At 40.9% G+C, this 27523-nt stretch overlaps 4 protein-coding genes across 5 annotated transcripts; 2 read left to right on the top strand and 2 right to left on the bottom strand.

The window, feature by feature from the left end:
* Positions 1 to 798: 798 nt before the first annotated feature.
* On the bottom strand, positions 799 to 3746 carry LOC104438149 (40S ribosomal protein S3-3). Its single transcript, XM_010051234.3, has 6 exons — positions 3582 to 3746; positions 3306 to 3453; positions 3011 to 3182; positions 1525 to 1579; positions 1301 to 1432; positions 799 to 1170 (listed from the first exon to the last, which is right to left on the bottom strand). The coding sequence occupies exons 1-6, from the start codon at positions 3609 to 3611 to the stop codon at positions 994 to 996; spliced, it is 714 nt and encodes a 237-aa protein (XP_010049536.2). The 5' UTR covers positions 3612 to 3746; the 3' UTR covers positions 799 to 993.
* An 11566-nt stretch (positions 3747 to 15312) lies between these two features.
* Positions 15313 to 17526, bottom strand: LOC104438148 (protein ELF4-LIKE 3). 2 transcript variants are annotated; one of them, XM_010051233.3, is made up of 3 exons: positions 17287 to 17526; positions 16232 to 16331; positions 15313 to 15919 (listed from the first exon to the last, which is right to left on the bottom strand). In XM_010051233.3, exon 3 carries the CDS (start codon positions 15865 to 15867, stop codon positions 15499 to 15501), a length of 369 nt encoding a protein of 122 aa, XP_010049535.2. In that variant the 5' UTR covers positions 15868 to 15919; positions 16232 to 16331; positions 17287 to 17526; the 3' UTR covers positions 15313 to 15498. The 2 variants fall into 2 exon arrangements, with proteins under 2 accessions (XP_010049535.2, XP_039154830.1); XM_039298896.1 differs by lacking the exon at positions 16232 to 16331 and having other exon boundaries at positions 17287 to 17521.
* A 3323-nt stretch (positions 17527 to 20849) lies between these two features.
* On the top strand, positions 20850 to 23078 carry LOC104438147 (pentatricopeptide repeat-containing protein At5g50990). Its single transcript, XM_010051231.3, has 2 exons — positions 20850 to 21166; positions 21273 to 23078. Exons 1-2 carry the CDS (start codon positions 21082 to 21084, stop codon positions 22790 to 22792), a joined length of 1605 nt encoding a protein of 534 aa, XP_010049533.2. The 5' UTR covers positions 20850 to 21081; the 3' UTR covers positions 22793 to 23078.
* A 1737-nt stretch (positions 23079 to 24815) lies between these two features.
* Positions 24816 to 25967, top strand: LOC104438146 (stress-response A/B barrel domain-containing protein UP3). Its single transcript, XM_010051229.3, has one exon. It carries the CDS (start codon positions 24896 to 24898, stop codon positions 25709 to 25711), a length of 816 nt encoding a protein of 271 aa, XP_010049531.2. The 5' UTR covers positions 24816 to 24895; the 3' UTR covers positions 25712 to 25967.
* Positions 25968 to 27523: the final 1556 nt, after the last annotated feature.

The raw sequence follows: 27523 nt of genomic DNA, 5'->3' as shown, positions 1-27523 counted from the left end.
ATTGTGCAATCAAGTCGGTTTTACTTCTTAATATTTGTTTGATTTCTTATTCCGAATAAATTGAATTGGTGTTCTAACGAAAAACTGCAGTTGATCACCTTAAAAACCGGTCTGATTTTCAGTTTTGAGTGAAAAACCACCCAATAATCAGACCGTAGTCGGAATTGCTTTTGTAAAGTCAAAATCTTAATTTTCCCCTTGACATTTTTATCTCCATCTCTCGTGATACACCCTCTCTCTCTTGCTCGTGGCTTGCTCCAGACCTCACAATCTTTGCTTGTTCCTGACTCGTCTTTAGTCGTTCGCCCCCATTTATCTTTCACTTTAGTCATAATACTCTGCTATAAAAAAAATGAACAAAAGAAAAACATATTTTCAAGTATACCTTGAAATCCAAATAGTAAAACATAATAGGTTTCAAAATCGGTTTCAAGGCAAATAAATTAAAAATTCTAACAACTGAAAAAAATTCCAGCAGCCTAAAACCTTCCCATCCAAAAATCGGATTACATGCACGACTTTTCTATAAAGCGCAGTTAGGACCTGATGTGGTACAGTGAAGGAAAAGACAAGAGGGCAAAATCTGTCGTCTGCCTATCATTGGATAATTGATCGATTTGTTGGGGACAGATAAAGCTAAAAGCAGTGGAGAATGCAAATTCCTTCTTTGACACTACAAGATGTACCGACTCGTGCAAGAAATTTTACTCAAAAGAGTCATCACCATTTTCATCGAAGAAATCATCTCGAACAAGACCTGGGCGAACCGACCTAAACGCGTCGGGAGGCCAAGAACAGTGGGAACCCGAATGTAGACAGATAAAGAATACATTGATGGGCGCAAGCATCTGCGTATCACAACTTATGGGTGGATAAACAACACGAAAGCATCTGGCAAATCTCTCTGTCCAGCAACATCAGCAACCAAAGGCCCTAAAAATCAGTCGAGGGGCCAACATCAACCGTGACAAAAATTTACTACACATCATAAGTTTAGGCCACCGGTACAGCAACGTCGATGATGTCTGGGGTCTCCGTTACGGGCCTCGTGTACGGCTCTTCTTCCTTGGGGGGATGAATGGTCACGAGATCGGGCAGCGGCGTCATGGGACCTTGTTTGCCCTTGGGGTCCCAGTCAAGCATAATCTTGACCTTAATACCGAGAACCCCCTGAACCAACAGAGAAAAACCGCCATACACATTAGAAGCTGATGCAGATGCAAGCTGTGCACGCATGCCTCGTGCATTTCCTTTAGTTGTCGCTGCGGTGATGACCATGAAATTGCACTTAAGAACATACCTGTCTCAAGAGAACGTGTCTAACAGCGGAATCAATGTACTCGTTGACTGGCTGACCAGAAGAAATCATGTAGCCATCCTTGAACTTCATTGACTTGGCACGCTGAGCCCTCAGCTTCCCACTGACAATTACCTATAAATCATTCAGAAATTTCAGCAAATGAAATCCACTATGGCCTGAGAAAACAAGTTGGGGGCATCATGGGATGGCATTCAGTAACTAACCTCACAACCCTTTGCTCCACTTTCCATAACGAACCGCAGAACACCATAACAAGCCCTGGTTCGTATATGAAGCAATCACAATGATTAGTAATGTCATCTAACTTCCCATTATATAAATTAACATTCAGGTTTTAGGATAATAAATTGAAGCAAATGTAGCATAACCAAGCCACAAAAGATACACTTGAACTGTGTCAAAGTGAAAATGGCTTAGAAATGCATTGCTCATTTAGTCATCTTCCGACACAAACTTGGTACTGGAAACACCTATTTGCTTTATAGATGACAGTATCAGTCTCAGAGCAGAACAATTTAAAGAGGAAAGCAGGAGGCAACCAGTCCTAATTATGGAGAAAGGAAAATGGCTTAGAAATGTAGCAAATGTAGCATTACCAAGCCACAAAAGATACGCTTGAACTGTGTCAAAGTGAAAATGGCTTAGAAATGCATTGTTCATTTAGTCATCTTCCGACACAAACTTGGCACTGGAAACACCTATTTGCTTTATAGATGACAGTATCAGTCTCAGAACAGAACAATTTAAAGAGGAAAGCAGGAGGCAACCAGTCCTAATTATGGAGAAAGGAAAATGGCTTAGAAATTTAGCAAATGTAGCATTACCAAGCCACAAAAGATACGCTTGAACTGTGTCAAAGTGAAAATGGCTTAGAAATGCATTGCTCATTTAGTCATCTTCCGACACAAACTTGGTACCAGAAACACCTATTTGCTTTATAGACGACAGTATCAGTCTCAGAGCAGAACAATTTAAAGAGGAAAGCAGGAGGCAACTAGTCCTAACTATGGAGAAAGGAGGATATCACTAAAGTTATCAGATAGAAATGAACTAAGTGGGAATAAAATATTCCACCGTGTACCCTCCCCAAAGTTACTGCATGAAAAGGGAGAAATGGTCCACAAGGATGATGACATGAAGGCACAAAATTGAAGTACCATCTTCCAAAACAAGAACAGAAAAGGGAAAAAAAGAGCAGGCCAATGAAGGATTGCAGATGGAAACCTCACGCAGAGAGCATAAACGATTCCACTTAAAAAATATCACTACTTGAGATTCAAAATGCATATGCAGTGAAGCCATATACAAAGCTTCCAACTTGTGATTCAACAAAGCATTAGAGGGCCAAGCAATAGATTTAGAGCAAAAATTGCCGCACTTAAATGAGAAAAATCTCAAACTACAGGAAAAAGAGACATGAGGTGAAACAAACCAAAGCAACCCCACAAAAGCAGCTCCAACAGTATGCAACCATGTCTAGTCTACATGCATACCTCTAAAAAAACCTGTCCAAGGACACTGGATCATAGATCACAAAGGACACACAAGGTCCACGAAGACAGTGAAACAGAGTGTATAACAGCAGTAGCCACTAGCAGATCACGTCGCCACCAGCAGATCAACACAACCATAGCATCACAAACAACACGAATCGAGCTGTAAGAATGACAATTCAGAACACGCATCTACCTGCGCACGGCGAGCCCACCGAGGAGCTTGTACCGGAGCGACTCAGCCTGGGCAATAGCGCACAGCCCTCTATTATTCACCTTTTCGGCATACAACTCCACGCCATTCTCCGGAAACTTGAACCGCTTCTGCACCACCGAAGTCAGCTCTCTAATCCTCCTCCCCTTCTCTCCTGCACATCAATCGCAGAACCCACAATCAGCAACACAAGAATCAACTACAAACACAACAAATAGCAAAGACCCGACATTCGTTACAGAATCAGAACGCGAAAGAAAGCAACTGCAGAACAGACCGAGAACGTTCTGCGTGCGGGTGGCTCTGATGATGATCTCGGTCCGCATAGGCGTGACCCTGACCTCCACACCGGAGTACCCATCCTCGGCGAGCTCCCTGGTCAAGACCTCATTGAGCTCGGCGAAGAACACTCCGTCAGCTACGAACTGCACATCAACGCGACACCCATAAAAAACGCGAATCAACAGAGCATTGTTCCTCCACTAGAGTTCATTTTCGGCGGCTAGAAACAGCAGGAACGAAAGCACGAGGCCAAAGCATCCGAGGGACCGACCTTCCTCTTTTTGCTGATCTGGGTCGCCATGCTGCGAGATTCCTGAACTGCCCACTTCACGAAGTGTTGGGTCGCTCGAGATCTGTAGCGCTCGTGCCGGGCGGTGCCGAATTCTCCGCAAACCCTAGCTTCGGAGAAGAAGAGGATAAGAGGACGAGGTTCTATATATGTAGGAACGAGGGCCTTGGCGGTGGACGGATCGGACGGCTATGGGTGAATTGGATTCTCCTTTGAACGGCCTGGATGGGTCAATTTTCTTTTCTTTTTACCTTCTTTCTTTCTAGTAAAATTAGTAAATCTTGTATTTCCAGTGCTCGTGCATGCTCATCCTGTGCAGATGCACTCCTTCTACGGTCCATGGGTGACTGGCTGGCATCCCTTGATAGCCATCCTTGCTCATTGAAATCATATTTCGAGTCCATATTTAACGATTATAACTGTTCTCTCAACACAATTAACATCGATTTGATTGATGTGGACTCAACTATCAATCAACAATCAACAATCAACAATCAAAAACTCCTTCCAAATCAATTATATTGACTTATCACCGTTAATTTCAATATTCAATTTAAATTGTATTCATAATCAATATTAGATTATATGTATTTGTCAATGTGGCATTTTCCTTCTCCCCTTGTTCATGCCCAACACATTCTATTACTCGGTCAATACTCGATAGTTAGTCTCAACTTTGTCGACTCGATAACTCTACCATTCCATTGCGACCCGATTTAAGATATCCCTCCTTGTCTTTAGGGGTCCTACAACAGTAGTCTTGAATAGTCAATCGCATCGGCTTCTTCCTTGACTTTCGTTCTTTTACCTCAGATTTGATCTCCTTAGGGCGCAAACAAGTTGCTAAACAATAACCCCTTCTTAAGTCGAATGAACCGTCGAGCGCAACCGAAATTGAGAATTTGCTTTGGAGGAGTCGCTTTCCATCTCAGGTTATATGTCTGCCCTTGATATTAGGAGAAATAAATGTTACAGGACCAGTAATGATACATTGTTCGATCTAGCAGCTTTGACTTCTGTTGTATCGTCTTGTAAAGATAGAACTTCAAGTGGACAACTCTAGAGGATCTATGCAGCAAAGGGCCCCCATGGGTCGCCGACTTGCCAAGAATCGAACCATGCAAAATGGCCTTTACCATACCATCACCTACAACAAGACTGTCAAATGAGTGGGTCAAATCGGGTCAGGTCGGGTTAAATCATAAATAATCGATCCCAAATTGACTCATTTAATCCGTTTATGATCCATTTATTGCAATACAAATTTCTCAAGCAATACCCAATGCAAACTCAACCTATTTCAATTAACCAAATCTAAGAAAGCTTGTTTTTTTTTTTTAACCAAACCTTAAATCAAATTTAAAAAGACCTGAAACTTATATATATATTTTTTTTTAGAAAAATAATATTACCAAAACACTTTCATGCAATACAAATCTAGTGGATAATTTTTATAATATTTGAAAAAAAAAAAGAGGCTCCATTCATTTCTTGAAAATGTTTTCCAATAAGTCATTTTCTAAAAAAATAACAATATTTTCTAATATTTGTATAAAATTTAAAATTAAATTAGAAAATATTTTCTACCATTTGGTATGGAAAATCTAATTTGATCTTTCTCTATACACTCATTTTGATATTTTATTTTTATTTTTAAAAATCAAATTATTAATTATTTCACATTTTTTTTACTTTTTTTCTTTTCTTTTTTTTTGGTTGATTGTTGGTCACAACGATGACAATCGGCGATTAGCCATAGGCAAGCTGGCTCAAGCTTGCTCAAGGCTAGCAAGCTCGAGTCTTGCCAGCACCAAATGTTGGCAAGGTCTCAACCTCGCTAGTTTAGGAGGTCAAACCTCTTTAGTGCCAGACATCGACAAGCTCAACCTTTGCCGACCTCCAACGAGCTTGTCCCTCACTTAGCTAGTCCCCATGGCTAGCCATCGGCTAAGGTCCTGAGGAAGATGGAGGAAGGAAGAAAAACGGAAAAAAAGGAAGAGAAAAAGAAAAATAATTATAAATTTTGATTTCTTTTATATATTTTTATAAGTCTAAAGAGGAAGAGAGAGCATGTTAACCTAGTGGGTTGGAAATGAGTTCTAAACTCAACCTATTTAGACCCATTTATCTATGCCTTTAAATTTAAAACTCATTTAAGATACTCTTTAAAATTAGAGTGACCGATATATGATTTATTTATATTTTAAATAGGTGACATATGGGCTTAAGAACTATTTTGACAGATCTACTTAGGACATATTGAATCATAGGCTCCATAACATCTCTTGGTTCCAAGATTTTCCTCCAAACGTCAGAGGAAGAAGCAGGGAAATATCGATTGCCAAAAGCCTTTCATGCTTTTTATAACACTGGCGTTAATCCAAGCTATCCACAATGAGCCAGCTCCTGCAAGTGAACGTCCGTATAAGCTTCATCATAACAGCCTTATTCCATCGATGGAGGCCCAATCCACCTTCATTTCTTGGCAGACAAACACCAACAACCCACTTGACTTTACCAAACTTAGTTATCATCTCGGCACCAGACCGTAAGAATGCACTACAACAACCCTCAATAGCTCTGGAGATATTCTTTTTTCACCAAAAAAAAAAAAAAAAAAAAAACAACCCTCAATAGCCTTTATCACTTTCTCTGGCAACACTATAAACCCCCCAAACTTATAGGTAAGAGTTCTATAGGGAACTGAACTAAGCAGCCGCAAACATCCAGCAGAAGATAGCCTATGAGAACTCTGGCTTTTAATTCTGCTCAAAATCTTGTCGATGAGGAGCTTACATTCCTTCTCTGAGAGCTTACCAGATGGAAGAATTTGTGCTAGTTATCTGACAGGGAAAGAGCCGAGTTTTAACCCACTTCCTGCACTATTTCTTCCGAAAGATCAGCTGAGACCCTATAGAAGTATAGATCTCCCCGGCCTTTCCTGGATTTGTCTTCAATCCAGACATTTTGTAGAAAGTCCAGAAGAAGGACAAGTTCTCCTGCATAGCTTTAATACCGTCATTAGTCGAGATAAGAATGTCTTTAATGCTCGAGCACTGAGGATGGTATGCCAATCTCCCTTGCTAGGCAGTGAAAACCTTTGGTCAGCAACACAAGCCTATAGCCCCGCCTTTACTTAACGATGATTTTCAAGAATATTTTTTCTTGATTCACACATTCTTTGGCAAAGACAGCATTTTCTATTTCTTTTTGCATCAGATCTTCCATAAACACCACAGGCCCAGACGAGCCCAACCGGCAAAAGGCCATGGCCATCTCTAATTTGATTTTCTTTGGTTCATGAACTACATTAACTTTAGCTTAAATGCTCTTTAAGTACATCGTTTATAGTTAACTTTTTTTTTGGTCCAAGCAAGAGTTTTCGCCTCAAAGGTCAAAAGACACCATGTATACACTCAATCTCTCTTCACTTTGAAAGAGAGGTAGAATCGATAGAGAAAACTCTCTTTTCAATTCTTGCACTGTATAAGTGATTTCGGTGTCCAGTTTTCCTCGTGTGTGCGTCCATAACAGTTCGTAAGTGAGAAATGATGGCTTAAGACATCAACAAGAAGCTGAGACATATTTACTGAAGGTTTTTTTTTTTTTTAACATCAAAAATCCCAAACTATGCCATTGTGACATATATATCCTAATTTTTTTTTCTTGTGATGTAAAAAAGCCCCAAACTTGTACGTATGTAATACATTACACTCTATTAAGGTTCCATTAGGTATTTTTTAGTCAAAATAATATCGTTTTTATTTCGCTTAAGTCATGTGTGCGCCATGTCAACATTGTTTACTTTCTAAGCATCCACATAGGTAGATTTTTAATAGTTCTCATTCATAGAATTTTGATGGATGGTAAGTGTATCACATATGCACAAGTTTGTGTTTTTTTTGTACCATAGGAAAAAATTTTATGGTGAATGTGCCACAGTGGGCATACTTCAGGCTTTTTAGTGACTTTTGCCAAAAATATAAAAGAACCAAATTTGGGACAAAGTGAGTTAAAGGAATATTTCCTCAAGAAAAAAAATCTAATCTTAGAAGTGAAAGTTTATAAACAAGTGATTGTGTTAAAACACTTGTTTATAAACTTGCTAAACTTTTCATGGATTGTACTCCACAATTAAACCACAAATTTGCTAGACAACAAATAAAATAATTAGGTTTCTCAGATTTTTTTTTTTATTGACAAAACTAATTTCTACAGAAGTATAATCTAAAAGAAAAAAAAAGAAAGAAAAAAAACATATGATATACATGAAATGCCCACAAAAAAAATATGTGAAATTCTTAATAATGGCAAATAGAACCTAAGTGGTATATAGGAATATAAATGCTGAAAAAGGAAGGAAAGTAAGTAAATTCGAGGCCACCACCTTAAATTGTAATTGAATGATCAATGGCAAATTTATCTTTTTGGTGAAAATTAGGTGGAATTAATAATATAGAATGTGAAAATATAGTTGCCCATATAAAAAGAGGGGGAAACGGAAAGTTTTAAAGATGTCTAACGGAATATTTCCGGTTTGGAATGCCGATAATGGACATTGGCCAGATTTGCCTCAAATCTAAAAAGTTCTTGCCTTTTGTTGACCCCTTTAAAAAGCTGAGTTGCTTTTGTCCTAAAACAACAGAGTTCGGATCTTTTAGGTGGGCTGACCCAATTGTCCTGCCATGATAAATATTCCAATGTCGCATAATCTCTCTCTTTAAAAAAAAAAAATTAAAAATGGGTAAGATGTTATATGCATACAGTGCAAGAAGTTTCAAGTCAAGTTTTCCGCAAGTTAATAGCACATATAATATATGCCCAACGATAATATATGTAAACACCTAAAATATACAAGTAAAGCATGCCAAGTTTAAACGTGGTTATTAAGGGTGAGCACGGTTCTAGTCCAACTTGAGAGTTGGGTTGGCCAGTTTTGAGCGGTTCTTGATTGTCAATTTTAGAAACCGGCAATGAACAATCTAGTTCCCGGTTCCACACAAATAATTGAACCAATCATACGGGAATAGAATAAATGGATGTCAAAAGTAAGAAAGCTTAATGTGAGGAAAGACAATCACGGTTAGCCATACAAGCACCCGAAAAATTCTAGCCCATGCACGGTACTAACGACAATCTAGAATCAAATCTAAATGCATCACTAGAATATTAGGTCAACTATGTTCTAGAATGTATGATGGCAATGCACTCACTGTGATGGTAAGTATATATCTTGGGAATATCAAGCTACTCCAGTAATATCTGGCCAATACTAGATTAAGACAAAGTTTGTAGTATGTTTGATGAAGCAGTGCACTTCGAGATGAAAGTAGTCAAATTTCGATTTCTCACATCGGTGTTTTGACCTCATTCGGCCCTAGACATCACCATATCGAACTCGGATTTGTCTGGAATTGATGAATGGCCTATTAATTGTCAACATTGCTTGGTGTCTCTCAATTTTCTCTTCATCGTTCTCTGGTTAATTTAGAAGGAAAGGAACAATGTTGTGCTTTGAACACAAGTCCCAGACCCAGGAAGCTACTGGATGCTCCTTGGACTACACATGAAAGTATTACTTACTGGATAACTAGATCCAAAGAAAAATTCAAGCTCATACAAGCATTGGATCGAGTTTGAAAACCACTTAAAAAGAGTGTCTTAAAGCTGAACATTGAGGGGCTTTCTTGGAAGGGACAAACAATGGAGCCATAACATGCATGTGTCGGCCTTCTCGGGGATGGCTTCACGCAAATTTTCATGGCGTAGTTTGCTGCTCAAACAGAGGCTTTGGCTCCGCTGGAAACCGTAAAATTCTTCAAATGTTGTTTAAGGAGCTATTTGGTAACCATCCAAACAGTACTTGATTCCAATTTTTTGTTTTCAGGAGTAGTTTTGGAATAGAATTTCGTTTGGTAAAATGTTTGTTCTCGGAAATAAATTTCTATTTTTTTGTTCTCGGAAGTAGATTTGGAACATAGTCAAGAATATAAAAAAAAAATTTGATTCATGCTCCGGGAACAAATCTAAAAATCAAAACTAACTCTTCTTCGCATTCCCTTTTCTCTTCTTCTTCTTCATCGACTGCCATCTCATGATTGTTGTTTGCCACCGTTCGCCGCCATTCGCCACCATCTGCTACCGTCATCGCCGATTGCTAACAACTTGTTCGGCGAGCTCACCAGGCCAGGGCGAGGTCTGGTGAGCTTGTCGGAGGCAAGCCCAACCATTGGCGAGGCTGGGTGAGCCTCGCAATCTGGCAAGGCCGAGCCTTGTTGGTGGCTAGGTGGGCCTCGCCTATCTCGGCGAGGCTCACCCAAACCCTCCGGTGGCTAGGTGGGCCTCGCCTATCTCCGGAGAGGCTCACCCAACCCACTAGTGGCCAGCGGGCCTTGCCTAGCTCCGGCGAGCTCGACCTTGCCCGCCGAGGCTTGGTTGACGAGGGTTGGCCTCGCCGAGGGCCAACAACGCTTTGGTGAGGTCATCGCTCTCGTTTGGTTGGTTCCGCTCCGACGACCGGCCACTTGAGGAAAGAAGAAGAATAGGAGAGAAAGGAAAAAAAAAAAAAAATTTAAAAATTTTTAAAAAATTGATTTGGAACGGAATCAATGAAGCACGGTACCAAACGCAATTCTATTCCGAATAAAAATTTTGGATAGTTACCAAACGACTTAAAATGTTTAGAAATTGTTTTTGAATATAATAAAAAAAATCATTTCGATCGAATTTGTTCCCGGAAACGGAATCGTTACCAAACGTGTCCCAAATACCTCCTTGGAATTGATTTTAGATTAGTTTGATTTGATTAATGGCTTATCAAGCGTAGAAGAAGCGTATTGAAAGGTTAGTCTGCAGGAAGCTCAAGCCTAGGTTCGCTTTTTATTTGGGTCTTAAAGTGGGCCATTACAACCGAGAGTCAAATAAGGTGCCGAATTGAAATCACAAAAGTGCAATGTAAGAAAAGCATTAATTGTAATTGGATTTTATATCACCCACAAACCCTTTGGGCTTTGATATGTTCTGAACCCGCATCTGTATTTACTCATTTTTTATCTTAATGAATGAAAACTATATAAACCGAAAAAATGCAACTTTAATCGAAAACCTTGGTGGACATTTCATATTTAGACCATGCGGGTGCCAAGATGAAATAATGGGAAAATTAACCCCAAAAAAAAAAAATCTTTACTTATGTATAGCTATTAATTCAATTTTAAAATTTTAAATTTGGCCAATTTAGTCCTAAACCTTTTAACGATTTGCCATTATAATCTATTTGGCTAATTTTGGTTAGAAATCACTGAAATTGATAATTTTAATTTTTTTTTTGAAATTTTTGATAAAATTTTTGAATTTTTTACTTTTTTTTTTTCTTTCTTTTTTCCCCTTCTTTCTTGGCTAGTCACCAGGCCTTGATGACGATAGGAGAGACTCAAACTTGTTAAATCTGGCAACGTCCAACTTTGCCTAGCCTTGACTCAATGGCAATTGCCTCTGGCCAATCCCACGGGTCATCACCAAGGCTTGGCAATCGACCGTAGGAAAAAAAAAACAAAATAAAATATATTTAAAATTAAAAAAATTCATAAAATTGTCTACATCAATGCTGACTGTGTGACGTGGACCCCCATCAGTGTCTACATTAGTGATTTTCGACCAAAATTAATTGAAATAATTATGTTGGCAAACCATGAAAATGTTTATGATTAAATTGGTCAAATTATTGACCAAAAAAAAATATTAGCTAAATTGAAAGATTAAAGGTTGAATTAACATCCATACAATAATTTTATACATTTTTTGGTATTATCTCAAGAAAGAATAATTTGTTCTTAAGGACAATTCTCTTGATCTCATGCCTCGAGATTTTCAATTCAAAAATCAAAGCACATGCGACCTGTAGACTAGCTCATGACATGGGTCCCCAATGAATATGAGTTTCATCCCCAGCGCTCACCTAACAAAAGGGGTCAAAGAAAACTTGCTGCTTAGGTAATGAATAGAGACAATCATGTCTCACATTTCTTTAGAACTTTAGTGGAGGTCCATTTCACTTGCATTCAATGACATTGATTGAGATCACCCGGGACCATAATCACCAATGGTAATTAAGTCATGATTGAGCTAGAATCTAGCTTTCTCCCTAATCGGGGTCCTCAGTAAAATCATGAAACATGCCCCTATAAGACAAAACATTATTCTATTTTGGCCTAAAAGCAAGAACCCTAAGGCTGTAGAGACTCCACCTTTCTGACCTGTGTTTACTGCAAATGCAAGCAAAGAAACGACAATGGAAAAAGGAAAAAAGATGGAAAAAGGTAGGGACTCTATAGGTTTGAGATGGTGGCACGTTCAGTTTGTCTCTGTCTGGGTCTCGTGATGGCCAAACCTGGTCTTTATCCTTCCGCTTCCCAATGATGTTGAGAGAACGAATAACGATGCTTCACGAACCAAATAGAATAATTGGTGAATTATAGCTGCTGCTGCTGCAAAACATTGACCAGGTACGGTCGGCTTGTTCCTTGCTACTTGAATGTGTACGTTGTTTTGGAGGGTTGTTCTTGGAGTTCGTCAATGATTTATGCACTTGTCTTGAAGAACTGCAGATTGATGGGTTTGTATTGACCAATGATTTGATCAAATAATAGATTTCTCTTGGCGTATTCCGAGATTCGTACTTTAGAATATAGAAATTAATTTACAGAAGTTGGTTATAAAGTAATGAATCAAATTATACTTTTAACATCCGTGAGCGACTATTTTAACTTTCACATAGTACAATATTGGAGTAATGTTGTGATTGTGTTACATTTCAATCAAAATCGACTTCTTATGAGCCAAACAGTTAGCAAGTCCTCAAGAGGACCCTGAAAGCATTGCAATGAATGAGTGCCAAGTTGGACGAGAAGAGACTAGTGAGACGTACGCAATGAAGGAATCGAATGGTTCTCATTAGTAGATGAGGCTAGATGAGACGAGACTAGTCAGATGTACGCAATGAAGGAATCGAATGGTTCTCATTAGTAGATGAGGCTAGATGAGACGTGAGATTCCTAGAAAAGCCATTGCAACAAACACGTGTAAAAATCTAGCGGAAAAACAAGTAAACTAAAAGATCTAAAAAGAGAAATATATATATGATCTTTTAGTTGAGGGCATTAATCATTCATCAACTATTGCACAATTGATAAGATTGAGATTGATATGTGGTAGATTTGACGTAAAATTGGATAGAAAAATAGTTTTCAAGAGATGGTGAAAGCATAGCTATTGAACAATTTACTTTTCAAAAGTGAATCTACTTTTCAAGAGGAGATAGATTTACAGTCAAAAGTTTAAATATTAAAAAATCCCAACCACCCTATGAAAAAACGAGGAAAGGCAACACAACACGTTAAGGGTGAGTTTGGTTCAACTTTAGGGAATTATTTTTGAGAAAATGCAAAGACTTTTCAAGTAATGGGGTTTTTCAAAATAGTGTTTGTTAAAGTGTATTTTAAACACACATTGAAAAGCAACTTTAATGTAAACATCATTTGGTAAAAATTATACTTTGTAAATAATTTTTGCTGATTTTTTTTTTATAAAAAATCTCAAACTATTTTATAGCGAAATTCAATTGCTACCACAAGGGTGGAGGTGGATGAATAAGTGATGATCCAATGGTTCTTACTAAAGGAGTCTTTGGACTTATTCTGAAGTTTTATTGAATCATCATGCTAGCCGCTCGTGAGCTACTAGTGGCTAAGGCAAAGTTGGGATTTTCATAAACATTTATGGAATTATGAAAGTTGAGCGAGTATAAAGTTAGAAGAAAAAAATTATGTTTGCATCCTAGAAATGCAACATTCCAAGTATTTCTGGACCTATCTTGGGCTAAAAGCCTTTAGAGAACTTTGGAGATGCAATTGCATATTCCCAAAGCACCCCGGAAATAAATTTCACTAAATGGTATTTGCATTTGCTTAAGGAGCTTTAGTATATTAAAGGGGTGCATAATAACTATTCTTTTTGTTTATTTTTCTATTTTTATTTTTATTTTTGGGAATAGATTTGAAACATAAATTTGGTAACGGAATTTTAATTTTCTATTTTTTGGAACAAATTTTTAGTTAAGAAATAAGTTTATGACACAAATGAGAAGTAAAAAATTTCTACTTTTCTAATTTTGGAATAGAGATGATAAATAAAAACTCTTATTAGTGCTTGCCCTAACTCTTAGCCGATCACCCACTCGCCATCGCCGTTGCTTGCTGGCCACAGCCATTTGTTGCCAGCCGTTGCCCTCCTTCACTTGCTGACGTCCACTGTCCTCCGTCGCCAGCCACCTCATGCTGCCCTCTGTCGTTCTCCATTGCCCATCATTGTCTTTTGCTACCTGCCACTATTCGCCACCATCCTCCAACGTTGCTCGCCATCTTTTGCTACCCATGGTTCTCCACCATCCATCGTTGCTCGTTGGCTTCCCAAATAGAATAGAAAAATAAAAATTAATTTGTGACTAAAAATTGATTTCAAAACTAGAATGGTCTTTCATTTGCACCATTAAGGACATTGCAAATGCTTGAACAAACGCATCATGAGTGCAAGCTAGTATTTTCCTCTATAAAAGAGGTAGAAGGAACAAGAGGAGGCATCAGCCTGCAAAATCAGAAGGTCGTCCCCGGACCACCTCAGCATCCTCCTTTGTAGTTCTCTTGTTAAAGATGTTCTACTTTCCATCTTCCAGTTTGTAGTCCTCTCAAGGGTTTGCAAAATCTCAGTCTTTTTTTATCATTCTTTGTGCTGTAATTATTGTGATTTTGATCAAACACAGTTTTAATCATTCAAAATCACTGTGTTCCATCATGATTCTTGAATCTTATTCAATTGCTTCATCTTGAAAACGACAACAATAAGTAGAAGGACTAGAAATAGGAAAAAGCAACAAGGTTTTAAAGAACGGTTTAGTTACACAGAATCCACTCAAGTCACCCATACTTTTGTGACAATAAACTAAGTTAAAAAATTCATGATTTCACAATACCAAAAAAAAAAAAAAAAAAAAAAATCATGATTTCAGCGTGATTAAGGCATATGTACTAGTCTTAACTCTTGTGTACATCACGAGCTCCGTACCCATTACCCACTCAAAGCAAAATTTAGCCAAAGAAAGAAAAAAAAAATCAGTAATCTTCATGGTAATATCTTATGATATTTCCCACTAAATAAGACACGCCGAGAATGGTCAAAAGCTGATCACCCCCACATCTGAGATTCTGTTCCTGTATGGGAATGTGAGGGGGAGAGGGGGAGAGAGAGAGAGAGCCCAAATTGTGCTAGAACGAAAAGCTGCCTTTTTCCCCCTATTTTCTTTTCCCACGGCATCTTCTCAGATTTTTATGCATGCAAGTTCAATTCTCCGCACAGGCACAGGGAAAAAGGAATCATCAGCAGTGAATTTCTGGGCAAACAATCATGGGTACCAAAAAGAGAAAAGAAGGAAGTCACTGCCGAATCCTCAGATTTCAACAGGGTTAGGTAGGGCATGATGCTTTTGGCTTGAACTGAAAAGGAAGACAAAGAAAAGCGTTTTGATAGAGTGTTTTCATAGTCATGGACAAGAATTATATACATGGAATTCAGCTTTTTTGGCTAAAAGATCCTTACCGGGTGGTAAGACTCCTGCTTCGAATGGCTATTTGCTCTGTTGTTTTATTACAAACTAGCACTCTTGGAAGACAAAACTATAGAATTATATATCATAACCACGGTCCATTTTGATCATACTTGCACAGCCACAAGCAGTTAGTTAACGTACAAACTGAGATGAACCTCAGAAAATCATTTGGAAAAGGCAGTTCAAGGTTAAGAACTAGCTAGCTAGATAGGGGAAGAAAGCTGAAGAGAAAATTCAACATCAGCTTGTTTCATACATGGAGTCGAGAAAATCTTTTTCCCTATGCAGGCCTAATTCTCTTGTGCCTGTCCTGCTACCAGAGGAATTGTCCTCAGAGGAAGCATCCATGATCTTCGAGAAGTCACCAGAGAGATCACCGTAGAGGTCGACGACCTGTTTGATGTTGTTGTTGAGCTCTCGGATTAGGCCGACGTTGCGGCTCAGGTTGTCTGGGATCTTGGACTCATGATTCTGGTTTATCTCTCTGATGAGAAGCCTGTTCTGGTCCAATATGTTCTGGACCTGCACAAAGCTCTTCCGGAATGTCTGCAACACCCTCCCGTCATTCTGCGCTCCATTGCCAAGCCCCGAGAATGAGTCGCCCTCCATTCGAAACTGAAATGATTTCTGGGTCAGAGTTTATGTGTGATCAGATCCAGACCTGCATCAAGAAGAAGAAGCAAAAGAACACAAAAAGGCTGAGACTCTGCGTTTCTCCCAGGTTCTATCCCATTTTATAATAACCCCACTAGGCCGAAGAAAATAATTAAGAAAAGAACTTTCTGGTCATTAAGATTATGCAAATGAACTGTAGCTTATAGGTTTCTTGATTAGAATAAGATTCCAAAGCACATGCACAACATCAAGACATGTTCTTTTCATATATCAATAGATAAAGTTTTACCAAAATAAATCGAAAATACGAAAAAAAAAAAAAAAAAAAAAAAAAAACTACGAAATTCATCTTCTTAACTGGACACGAATGAGCAGCGCGGCTTCAGAATTTGTTTACTTGTCGCGAGAGACAAGGTGTGATAGTTGAAATCATGACCGCCGCGGGCACTTTTAGTTTTCTGTGGAGAGAATTTGTGCAGTATATATAGTACATTATTACAGTTGTTGAGTATATTAATTGCTATTGATGACAAGAAAATGAGGAGAAAGCAGATTCCTTTTCCATATAAAGGAAGCCTTTTTATCGTAATCGGAGAAATACCCGCCTTAAAAATCAGCAGCGTAAAAAACAAGAATCTCAAAAAGGACGGAGCTCTGAGTCTCAGTCAATGATGCAGAAAAGATAAGGCATTTTCAGAGACAGCACTACCGATTTTTTATGTACTTATTTATTCATTATAGTAATGGGTAAGGAAAACCACGAACCAGGTTCAAACGAATGTAAAGAGGCCAAAAACGATGATAAGAAAGTTCAACAAAATAAAGAACAGAGAAAGCGCACTAAATTATGCGGCCGACTTTGCTTGCGATTCGAAAAGAAAGATAAGAGAGAGGAACAGAAAAGACCCAGCTCATACTATCCAGAGACGTTCAAATTTCAAAAGCTTGCGATCGGCGAATGCAGAAGCATGAGGTTCCAAAAGCAAAGACAAAAGACGAAGACTTTGCCCCCCCAAAAGGAAAGCTCATTACCCCAAAAGAACCTGCAAACATTGGCTCCCGGCGACGACCAAGAGCATTTCAAAGCCAGCCCATTTTTCCAAATAAATCAAAGAGCATGCTCAAGCAAGGAAAACAGAAAACAGGGGACGGACAAGAATTTCAACGAGGAGGGAAATTCCACAATCCACTTGGGGAAAAGGAAACTCCCATCCGAAGCTGCAGATGAAAGATGCAGATGGACAGTGATGTGCCGACAAAAAGGAGGACGAGGAGGAGAGCAAAGCACAAAGACCAGACAAAAGAGAAAAGACCCGATTTCCTCTTCTTCTTCTTTTTCCTCTGGAGGTCTCTGTTACGTTACAGGCAATCGTACTGCAACAGGGTATGTGATTAAAAAAGAGAAGCTCGTACCTTGAACGTCTTCTGGGAGATTGCATCGAGAGGGAGCGAAGAGAGAGAATCAGATTTAGGTGGAGAGAACCAGAAAAGATCGGCGACTGGATAGAATCTCGTAGATGGAAAGGAGTTGCTGTTTCGCGACGAAATCTGCGAGAGTTGTGTGTGTTTGTAAGAGAGAGAGAAAGAGAGAGAGAGAGAATAAATGGATTTGACAGTCGCACACACCGGACACGTCGGTCGCCTCCAGATTTCAGGTTCTGTTCTGATCCAGTTCACTCTTTATGTCCAATTCAAGTGTCGCTTATTTATGGAAAAAATTGCAAAACATAGTGGGTCACTTGTTGGATCTTATAAAGATGCCTTTCCATGAAGCTTTTTATTTCGGAAAAAATAACGTAAATAGCCCTTAAACTTTGATTCAATATGTAACGTAACCTGTAAATTTTTAATTTATTTAATATAACCCCTAAATTTTAGCTCAATGTATAATATAATTCATAAATGTGATCCTTAAACTTTAGCTTGATGTATAGTATGGTGCATTAATTTTTAATTTGTTTAATGTATTTCGAACTTTATTACATAGTCAAACTAGTCCTAAAACAAATTAAAAGTTTAAATACTATATTGAAATTCATGGACTTTGTTTAAATAAGTACTTTTACTAAAATGTGTTATTATTTTATTTTCAAAATATCTTAAAAAGTCTTTTTTCTTTTTTGGTTAAAATTAACTATAAGGTTTATATATTAAATTTTGACAATATCCAAATTTTCACTCAATTGATCTAGAGAATAGTGTCGACGCAAACAACCAACATATGTAATTAAAACTATATCAAAATGGTAGTTGATAGGAGTGAACATGGTTCGGGTTGAACCGATCTACTCTCTAACCCTAAGACCAACTTGCACAGTGTTGATATTCAATTTTCAAGACCGAGAACCGACCCTATTAAGCTTATGACCGATGACTAGACAAACCCAATGGGTTCGGTTTGATTGACCCAATTGATAATTTTTTTTTCATTTTTTTATTCCCTAAAAAGGTGATCGAGAATCAAACCAATCCAATGAGTTCAGTGACAAGTGAGGTTGGCTAAGAGAGGCGAGCGGTGAGCGTCAAGTGGTGTGAGCGTCAAGCAACAAGCGGCGAGTATCGAGCGGTGAGCGGCACGAATAACCAAAAAGCGAGTGAGGCGAATGTCAAGTAGCAAGCAGAGAAATTGTTTTTTCAATTTTGGCAAATTGAAGACTAAGAGGACAAATAAAACAAAAGAGAACAAATACTAAAGGAAGATGATGTGAAGAGTTGTTTATGCCCTTTTGGATGCCTTAAGGATTCCTCATAAAAATATTTTCCTCTTTTGTAAATTATGACTATTGTCGCTGTAATATACATTAAAAATATAATTTATTAAATAATATCGTAAAATTGCTTGGACTCTTTACTAAGGAACTATTTAATGTTGTTGACGTCGTTTGTTTTTAGGTTTTTCTCTAGATGAAAAATTATAAATAATATATATAATCAGGGTTGGTTTGGGTTGGATTGACCCTAAACTTTCAGTACCGAGGACCAACCTGCACAATACTGGTCCAGGAATCTCACGACCAATGATTGACCCAATCTCCCTAAGAACCGAATCAGGATTGGTAGGGTTGGGCCGGTCCAGCGTTGAGATTCATGCTCACCCCTAGCTAGGGGTGTGCATGGTCCGGGGCGGGCGGTTCCCAACCTAGAACCGGGAACCGCCGTTAAGGACCGATTCCGAAAAATTGGAATCGGGATCCACCCGGAACCGGACCACCGTCAGTCCGGGTCCTCCTGTGGTGGATCCATGGAACCGATCTTGACGCGAAACAATTTTGGTTTTCAATATAGACGATCGGGTCTATGAGTTGGGAATGAGGGGAGGAGGTCTATGGTCGGGTTTCAACATAGAACAGTCACGAAACAATTTTCCGCGACTGTGGCGGGTGGCGGCCGACGCAAGGGGGCGAATAGCAGTGGCGGAGGAGCAGCGGCGGCGGAGGATCGGCGGCAGCGACGTCGACGCTTGAGGAGGAATCGAAATGGCGATAGGATTAGGAGAAACCAAGGAAGAGACAAAGAGAGAGAGAACCAAAGACGAAGGGAGTGCGGAGATGAGATCTAATCTAGGGTTTCTTTTAGTAATTTTTTTTTTAATATTAAAAAGGTTCCGGTCTGGTTCGGGCGGTCCGGGCCGTTCCCAAGTATTTTGCACACCCCTACCCCTAGCAACGGACAAGACTTCCAAGAGTAATTCCTAAGTAATGTCAAATATGCTTTGCATATCGATCCTTGACAATTTAATTGGTTCTTTGTTCTTTTATTTAAGATATGTACTCATGTCAAAAGAAATTATGGATAATGACACAAATGATTCTTGAACTTTTGCTCAATATATAGTGTGATGCCTTTTAATTTTTTAATATAATTATTAAACTTATAGTACATATTCAATATCGTCCTTCCATTAATTTAAGTTCAGAAACAACAATGAATATTTTTATATAGTCTAAGAACTAAATTGAACATGTACCAATAACTCAAGGACCACATTGAACAATTTAAAAGTATGAGAATAACACTTTATATTGGGCTAAAGTTTATAAATTATATTGCATTTCTTATCAAAGTTTAAGAATTATTTATGTAATTTTTTTCAAAAAATAATGAAAAATCATGAGGCAAGATTTTTTTTTTTTTTAAGGAAATAAATTGGGCCTAAGAACACCCAAGTGCCACAATTTGGCACAAGGGGTATATAAGTGCCAAACTTTCAAAATATACATTTAAGTATCAAAATTGGAGAAGAAATGAACAATTAAGTGCTAACGGGGAGAATTTTCGGCCAAATATTTGACATGACTTTTTTTGGTGAGAATTTTAAATGATGTGTCATTCTTTAAATTTTTTTTTTTATCTACATAGACATGGAAATGACATTGCGCTGTCCATGTAGACTACTCGTGATGACGCTAAATGATGTCATTTTGGCACTTAAGTAATCACTTTCACCATAACTTAACATTTAGGGTGCGCATGACAAAATTTCTAACAAAAATTGATTTGGTTAGAAATTGATTATTGATTTCTCAATTTCTATTTCAAAAACCGAGAAACTAAAAATTTTAACTTTCGATTTTTCTTCAAATTTATTTTAGAATAAAAATCTGTTTCAGAAATAGAGAAATAAAATTACGTTACCAAACGGATTTCTATTTTAAACCTATTTCGGATAACAGAGAAACAGAGAAATCAAGAAACATAAATTTTATTTCGCGTAGCCTTAGATTTTTTTAAACCATGACTAGCATTTAAGAGAACATGGAGGACAACATTATTTTAGACAAGGATTGCTGAGTGAACATTTTGATGAGTCACATAGATCAATTTTATTAATAAAATAAGTCACATTGAAATTTAAGCAAGTTCACAAGAGTTAGAACTTTAAATGTCTAATTTTCAAAAAAATGTGGTACTTAAAGTGTATTTTTTGAAAGTTTTGGCAGTTTTGGCACTTATACAGTGCTCATGGGAATCTGACAAACCATCCAATCCATTTCCTAGCACAAAAGCAGCTCATGATTTCGCTTTGCACTTGATTACTGGTCGTGAAACCACGATTTGGAAATTTTGCCGTTCTTTCATCATTCTCCATGTTCTGCTCCAACCTAAGAGACGCCCGGCAGACAGAACAGCCTCGTCTCGCTCGCATGGTTCTGCAATTTTCCTTCGGATCATGCAAAACCCGCTCGTGAGCACAACGAGAAGGAAGCCATGTCGAGCCTGAGGAGCATCCGAGGGGGCGACGCCCGACGTTCGATCGCATGGCAACTCCAGCTTCATTTTTCCAAGTTACAGGGTAAGCAACGCGACGCAGCTCTCTCTGTTCCTTTGGTCGTAGAACCACGCGAAAGCGTGACGGTTTCTTACCCGCATTTTCTCGTCTTCCCTCCTGATTCTTGCAGACCCGGTATTGCTCATCCGCCACGCTCTTGAATCCTCCAAGCGGGCGGGGGATTTCAAGACTGCCACCAAAGCCCACGCCAGGATCGTCACTTCCGGGTACTGGGCCAACCCGCCTGTTCTAGCTTCTCTGGTGTCGGCGTATGTGCGCTGTCATCAGCTCGATCTCGCCGAGCGTGTCGTCCACCAAGTCGCCAGCCGGTGTCGCGACTTGTTGACCCTCAATATCTTCCTCAGGGATTTGTTGGGTGCCGGGCAGTGTGGTGTTGCGAGGAAGCTGTTTGATAAAATGCCTGAACGGGACGTGGTGACTTGGAACTCGATGATCGGAGGCCTGACGCGGAATGGGCGGTTCCATGACGCGCTTGCGTCTTTCCGGGATATGCTGAGTTCGGATGTCAAGCCCGATGGTTTCACGTTTTCGTCTGTTTTCACCAGTTGTGCGCGAGTTGGGTTTCTAAGTCATGCATCATGGGCGCACGGGTTGATGATCGAGAAAAAGATTGAAGGGCACTATATATTGCATGCAGCCCTAATTGACATGTATGCAAGATGTGGCAAGATCCAAACCTCTCGAGAAATTTTTGACAGCGTTCCTCGTGACGATGTGTCGGTTTGGAACTCGATGATTAATGGGCTGGCCATTCATGGCCATGCCCATGATGCTATTACAGTTTTCTCAGAGATGGAACAGGAAAATGTCACACCTGATTCTATAACTTTTGTTGGTCTATTGACAGCTTGTAGCCGTTGTGGGTTGGTTGAGGAAGGGCGCAAGTATTTTGATTCAATGAGGAGACGTTACTCCATTCAGCCTGAAATACAGCATTATGGTGCCATGGTTGACCTGTTGGCTCGAGCAGGATCTGTGGATGAGGCCTATGCTATGATTAAGGAAATGCCCATGAAGCCAGATGCTGCAATATGGAGGACTCTCCTCAGTTCTTGCAGGGTCTTCAAAAGGTCACGGCTAGGTGAAGTTGCCATTGCAAATATTCCACGTTGTGAAAGTGGGGATTATGTCTTGCTCTCAAACACCTACTGCTCTTTAACTAGGTGGGATAGTGCAGCAAAAATGAGAAATTTGATGAAAAAGAAAAGAGTTGGTAAAAATTGTGGAAAGAGTTGGATTGAGTTTGCAGGTGAGATCCACCAATTCAGATCAGGTGATAGGTCGCACCGGGAAACAGAAGCTTTATACGAAGTTTTGGATGAACTCATTAAGAGAACTAAAATGGCGGGGTTTGTGCCTTCAATGGAGTTGGTTCTGATGGATGTTGCTGATGAAGAGAAGGAGGAGAATTTGAACTTTCACAGTGAAAAACTGGCGGTGGCATATGGGGTCTTGAAATCTAGTCCTGGGAGCGAGATTGTGGTGTTGAAGAACCTTAGGATCTGCTATGATTGTCATTGCTGGATAAAACTGCTTTCAAGGATATTAAGCAGAACGATAGTTGTAAGAGACCGACTCCGGTTTCACCAATTTGAAGGTGGCTTGTGCTCGTGCAATGACTATTGGTAGTCTACACAAGGTTGCTTCCTTTTAGCATTCGGCGCTACTAACAATATCAGATAATTTTATGCAAAGGTAGCTATCAGCCGGTTCTGCTAGATTATCATTTATCATTTAGAAGGGAATGAACTAATTACAAGCTAGTATTACCAGTTCGATTGTTCCTGACATTTAAGAGAAGGGTTGGTTATAGATAGAGATTTCCATGAGAGTACGAGATTCAGAGCTAATGTACTTGTGTTCCGGAACTAGTCTTGATAACGGTGAGAGAACCATTTGGAGGTGATAATCAATTTCAGACGATGTTCAACATGCTCCTTTTACTGTCTCTCTGATTTCAGGATGGTCTTTGATCAAGTATGATATCAAAAAACTTATCACCGAGTAGAGACTCGCAGCTCTTGCTTTCCTTCTCAACAATTTACGGTTCCTCTACTCCTTTTTCTTCACTAGTCGAAATGGACAGGGACTCGACAATCACCATCGCATGCTCAAACGATTGTGCTCATGTTTAACCTGATTAGACGCATAACATTGAACACAACAAAGCGTTAAGGAAATCACGATCATGAGGATGGATATAGAGTACATCTAATCATGTTCCGTTCTCCACACCATCCCATTTCCATCCTATATATTATTAATATAGCATACAAAGTGCACCGGTCAATTCCTCGAATGACTCCTGATGCAAACTAATGATTTGAACCACTATAATGGCGTTCTCGGCAGCCCATCAGGCAAGCCTAGACGATGCTCTCTGACTCTATTAGAAGGACATGGGTGAGCGGCTTCGTTTCGTCTCCATCGACTCGAGGGGTTCCAAGGACTCTGGAGCTGGGATGAGTCAGTCGAACGAGAGCTCGCTCAGACCCGACATCCGACCCTCCGGCCGGGGTCCGTTTGGTGGCCCCGGCAACGTTTTCTGGCTAGCTAGTTGGGGCTGCATGGTTGGCACTTATTTCTGTTCCCGGAACAGAAATTTCTGTTTTTTTGTTCACTGGAACAAAAAGGAACAAACGCGTTTGTGTGCGTTTCTATTCCTTTTTGTTCTTTTGTTCCGGAACAAAAAAAAAAAAAAGAAACACAAAAAACTTGTTTCTTGTTTCGAAACACAAATCGAAACACTTTGTTTTTTTTTTCTTTTTTTCTTATTTTTTGTTCTTCTTTCTTTTGGCCGGTCGCCGGCCTCGGCCATGGCCGGCGGCCACGGCCCGACGAGGGCGGCGGCCTCGCCCGGCCACGGCGAGGCTCGCGCCCCGAGGCCGAGGCTCGCCGTCCCCCACGAGGCCGAGGCTCGCCGTAGGCTGGGCGAGGGTCGGCCTCGCGCCGGCCCGGGCGAGCTCGATCTCGCCCCGGATCCGGCGAGGCCGAGCTCGCCCGGCCGGCGAGCCTCGGCCTCGCACAGCGGTGGCCGCGAGCCGCGCCTCGCCGCCGGGGCGAGCTCGGCCTCGCCGGATCAAGGCGAGCCGACCTCGCGCCGGCCCGGGCGAGCTCGATCTCGCCCAGATCCGGCCTCGAGCTCGCCCGGCGAGGCCGAGCTCGCCAGGCGGGCGCGAGCCTCGGCCTCGCACAGCGGTGGCTTGGCTGAGCCTCGCCGCCCGCCGGGCGAGCTCGGCCCTCGCCGGCCGGTCGCCGGCCAAGGCCTTGGCCGGCGACCGGCCAAAAGAAGAAAAAAAAAGAAAAAGAAAAAGAAAAAAAAAGGAAAAATAAGAAAAAAATAGAAAAAAAAAAGAAATAAAAAAATTATCCAAATTTACCAAACATGTTTCATTTTATTTTTTATTCCCGAACAAGTTTTACCAAACGCGTATTTTTGTTCAAAATTGTTAGGAATGAAATATTTTTTCATTTCTTTAAAAACAATTTTTAAACAGAAACGTTCTAAACGCGCCCTTGATGGGCTCCTGTCATGGGCTCGAAATGTATGGTGAATTCGGACAACGCCGTCCAGGTGTTCGACGTTTTGTCCCTCCTGCCGAGGCCGGCCGTCCAGGCCCATCCTCCCGTGCCTGCATCACGTCGTCGTCATGCCTCAGCCAATCCCCTCCACACCTCCATCGTCGCCCTCTCTCCTCTCTCCTCTCTCCTCCGGTCGCTGTCACACTCATCATGATTCCCTCTCTCCGGTCTCGTGCCCACGTTCTCCCTTCCCTCCCGCTCGCTTTCTCCCATCCCACCCTCTCCTTCCGGCCCTCCTCCCTCTCCGTCAAGCCCCTCTCCGCCGCCGCCGCCGCCGCCGGCCCGACCATGTCCGCCTCCGCCGCTCCGCCCGTCGAGCACATCGTCCTCTTCAAGGTCAAGGAAGGCACCGACCCCTCCCGCGTCGGCGCCATGCTCGCCGGCCTCAACGGCCTGGTCTCGCTCGACCAGGTCCTCCACCTCGCCGCCGGCCCCGTCCTCCAGACCCGGTCCTCCCTCTTCTCCTTCACCCACATGCTCCACAGCCGCTACCGGACCAAGGACGACCTCGCCGCCTACTCCGCCCACCCGAGCCACATGGGGGTCGTGAAGGAGTCCGTCCTGCCCATCTGCGACGACATCATGGCCGTCGACTGGGTCGCCGACCGCGCCCCCGAGGCCCTCGCGGTGCCCCCCGGGTCGGCCGTCAAGGTGAGCTTCCTCAAATTGAAGGAGGGGCTGGGGGACGCCGCGAAGGGCGAGGTCTTGGGGGTGATTCAGGGGATCAAGGACGGGTTTGCGCAGGTCGAGCAGGTGACCTGCGGGGAGAACTTCTCGCCGGCGCGGGCCAAGGGGTTCTCGATCGCCTCGCTCGCGGTTTTCAAGAGCGTGGAGGAGATGGAGGCCGCGGCGGCCGACGAGGAGGCCGTGAATTCGCGCAAGGAGAAGGTTAGGGAGTACTTGGACGGCGTGATCGTGGTGGATTACGTGGTCCCGGAGCTGCAGCCGGCGAGCGCGAGCCTCTGATGGGACGACGGATGATTGCCTCCCTTTCTGAGGTTAATGTAAAATGTCTGTGTCTCTCTGTTGCTCTGTCTGTTGAGATCCTGAAACTGCTTAGTCGAATAAAGTATGTGTTGAGCAAGTCTTGGTGCTTGAATTGCATTTTGATCTCTAATTATATGGCCCTCGAGTTGATATGGAGTAGATTTACCGTCTTATAGACAAAGGGTGTATGATTCTTGAATGAATGAAGGACAGAGTCTAGTGCTTCTTCCGATTACAAGATGCGAGGAAGAAATGAGTAAACTTTTCAGATCATTTGGACTGTTAATTGAACTCTTGTAGCTTGTGAGAACCGTGGCGAGGCTGGTGCTTCCGGTGACGTCGTTCTTGTTGTTGGTGGCATGGTAAGTCTTTGATATTGGGACTTGTCGGCACTTCTAGTTACTCAATAATGTGAACTCAGATGATTGTCGCCTGAGGATTTCCGTAGGATGCAGCATTTGATGCCGTGTAAGTCCCGGTATCGAGTTAGATAAATTGACATCTAATGTGCCATGCCTTTCATCTTTTCTCTTGTTGTCTGGTTGTGGTATTTGTCAGCGTTCAATGTCACTGTACCACGATGGAAAATAATTTAGATTCCATTAATTATTGTACCTAGTGATCGCATACGTTGACTCATTTGAAAGATTATTTGTGGCCCAGGCAAGCTTCTCAGTGCAGCAAATCGATAGGATTGTGTTGGCAAGTTGTAAATTTGTATATACTCATAAATCTCATTAAGCTGTCTAAAAAAGAGGCGTCTAGCATCCTTCTGGTGGTCAATTTACTCTAGAATCTTTGGTTTAGTTTCTCAGTGGGATGAACCAGAATTAGACTGGTTTAACGCAATGGTGTGGCTACTCTTTTGATGCGTTGCTTGCATTGACCATGGGGAACTCCTCCTTGTAAGTCTGGTCTACATAAGCTAATGGATGCTCTCAAACGGGTGCTAACTTTTAGTAACTGCAGTCCATTGTTGTGTTTCAGATTTGAAGGATCACATCATGATTTTCAGTTGAGTTGTAGAAGGGTAACAGTGAAATATAATGGCGCCGAAAGATGCTATCTCTGGATACTTTCCTGATAGCATTGGCAACTTCAAACCCAGCAATTACAATATACTAAGCATTGTTGCAGTACCTGGAATCAAATTATATTCTGTGTGGTCTGACTTAATATTCGTTTAGTCTAGTAGTAGTATGGTGAACCATTTTCGTTCTTTGCATGGTGGAGATAACTTTGGACGCTGTGAATTCTTCTTGGATGTTGATGGCGCCTGTCTATATACGAGGCGAGCAACTTTTTGGGTGCTCGTCCTTTTTCACCTCTTGAAAAGAGTCTCTCTTGGTTTATGTACGGATTACAATTCCAGCGTTATTGCTATGGAGTGGCTACTACTGTTTTTTGTTGCATAGCTGTTCTAAAGTTGTAAGATTTCGTGTATGCGAAAGAAAAACATTTGGATGCAGTTTCTCTATGTAAGAGATACGTCATATCTGTCATTAAGTTTGTGAGTAATAACTAGAGGACAGCGTATCATCAATATTATGACAGTAAAGGCTGCTATCACAATAATCCCACAAGTTCTGGCTATTAATGCTGGCCGGCCGTCGTGCAAGAACTAGAGATCTACGTCGGATAAGAGGCACTCCAAAATAGGCTTCTGTTATATTTACGGTGTATGTACAGTATTCATGTGGTTTTCCTTGTTATGTTGTTCTATGCTAATATGAGATGCTTTAGGGCATTGTCAGGCGAAGTAGAACGTATTTTCTGTTTGATTTTACTGTC

This window comes from Eucalyptus grandis, chromosome 8 (genome assembly GCF_016545825.1).
Source record: "Eucalyptus grandis isolate ANBG69807.140 chromosome 8, ASM1654582v1, whole genome shotgun sequence".
Lineage (NCBI taxonomy): Eukaryota > Viridiplantae > Streptophyta > Magnoliopsida > Myrtales > Myrtaceae > Eucalyptus > Eucalyptus grandis.
Note: the sequence above shows the minus strand (reverse complement) of the source record. Positions and strands in the feature narration are given on the sequence as shown.

Coding starts and splice junctions, on each gene's coding strand:
- LOC104438149 (XM_010051234.3), bottom strand. CDS start 3,611: ATGGCGACCCAGATCAGCAAAAAGAGGAAG. Junction 3,183..3,305: donor CCGCACGCAGAACGTTCTCG/GTCTGTTCTGCA, acceptor ATTGATGTGCAG/GAGAGAAGGGGAGGAGGATT. Junction 1,433..1,524: donor GTGGAGCAAAGGGTTGTGAG/GTTAGTTACTGA, acceptor AATGATTTATAG/GTAATTGTCAGTGGGAAGCT.
- LOC104438148 (XM_010051233.3), bottom strand. CDS start 15,867: ATGGAGGGCGACTCATTCTCGGGGCTTGGCAATGGAGCGCAGAATGAC.
- LOC104438147 (XM_010051231.3), top strand. CDS start 21,082: ATGTCGAGCCTGAGGAGCATCCGAGGGGGCGACGCCCGACGTTCGATC. Junction 21,167..21,272: donor TCATTTTTCCAAGTTACAGG/GTAAGCAACGCG, acceptor TGATTCTTGCAG/ACCCGGTATTGCTCATCCGC.
- LOC104438146 (XM_010051229.3), top strand. CDS start 24,896: ATGATTCCCTCTCTCCGGTCTCGTGCCCACGTTCTCCCTTCCCTCCCG.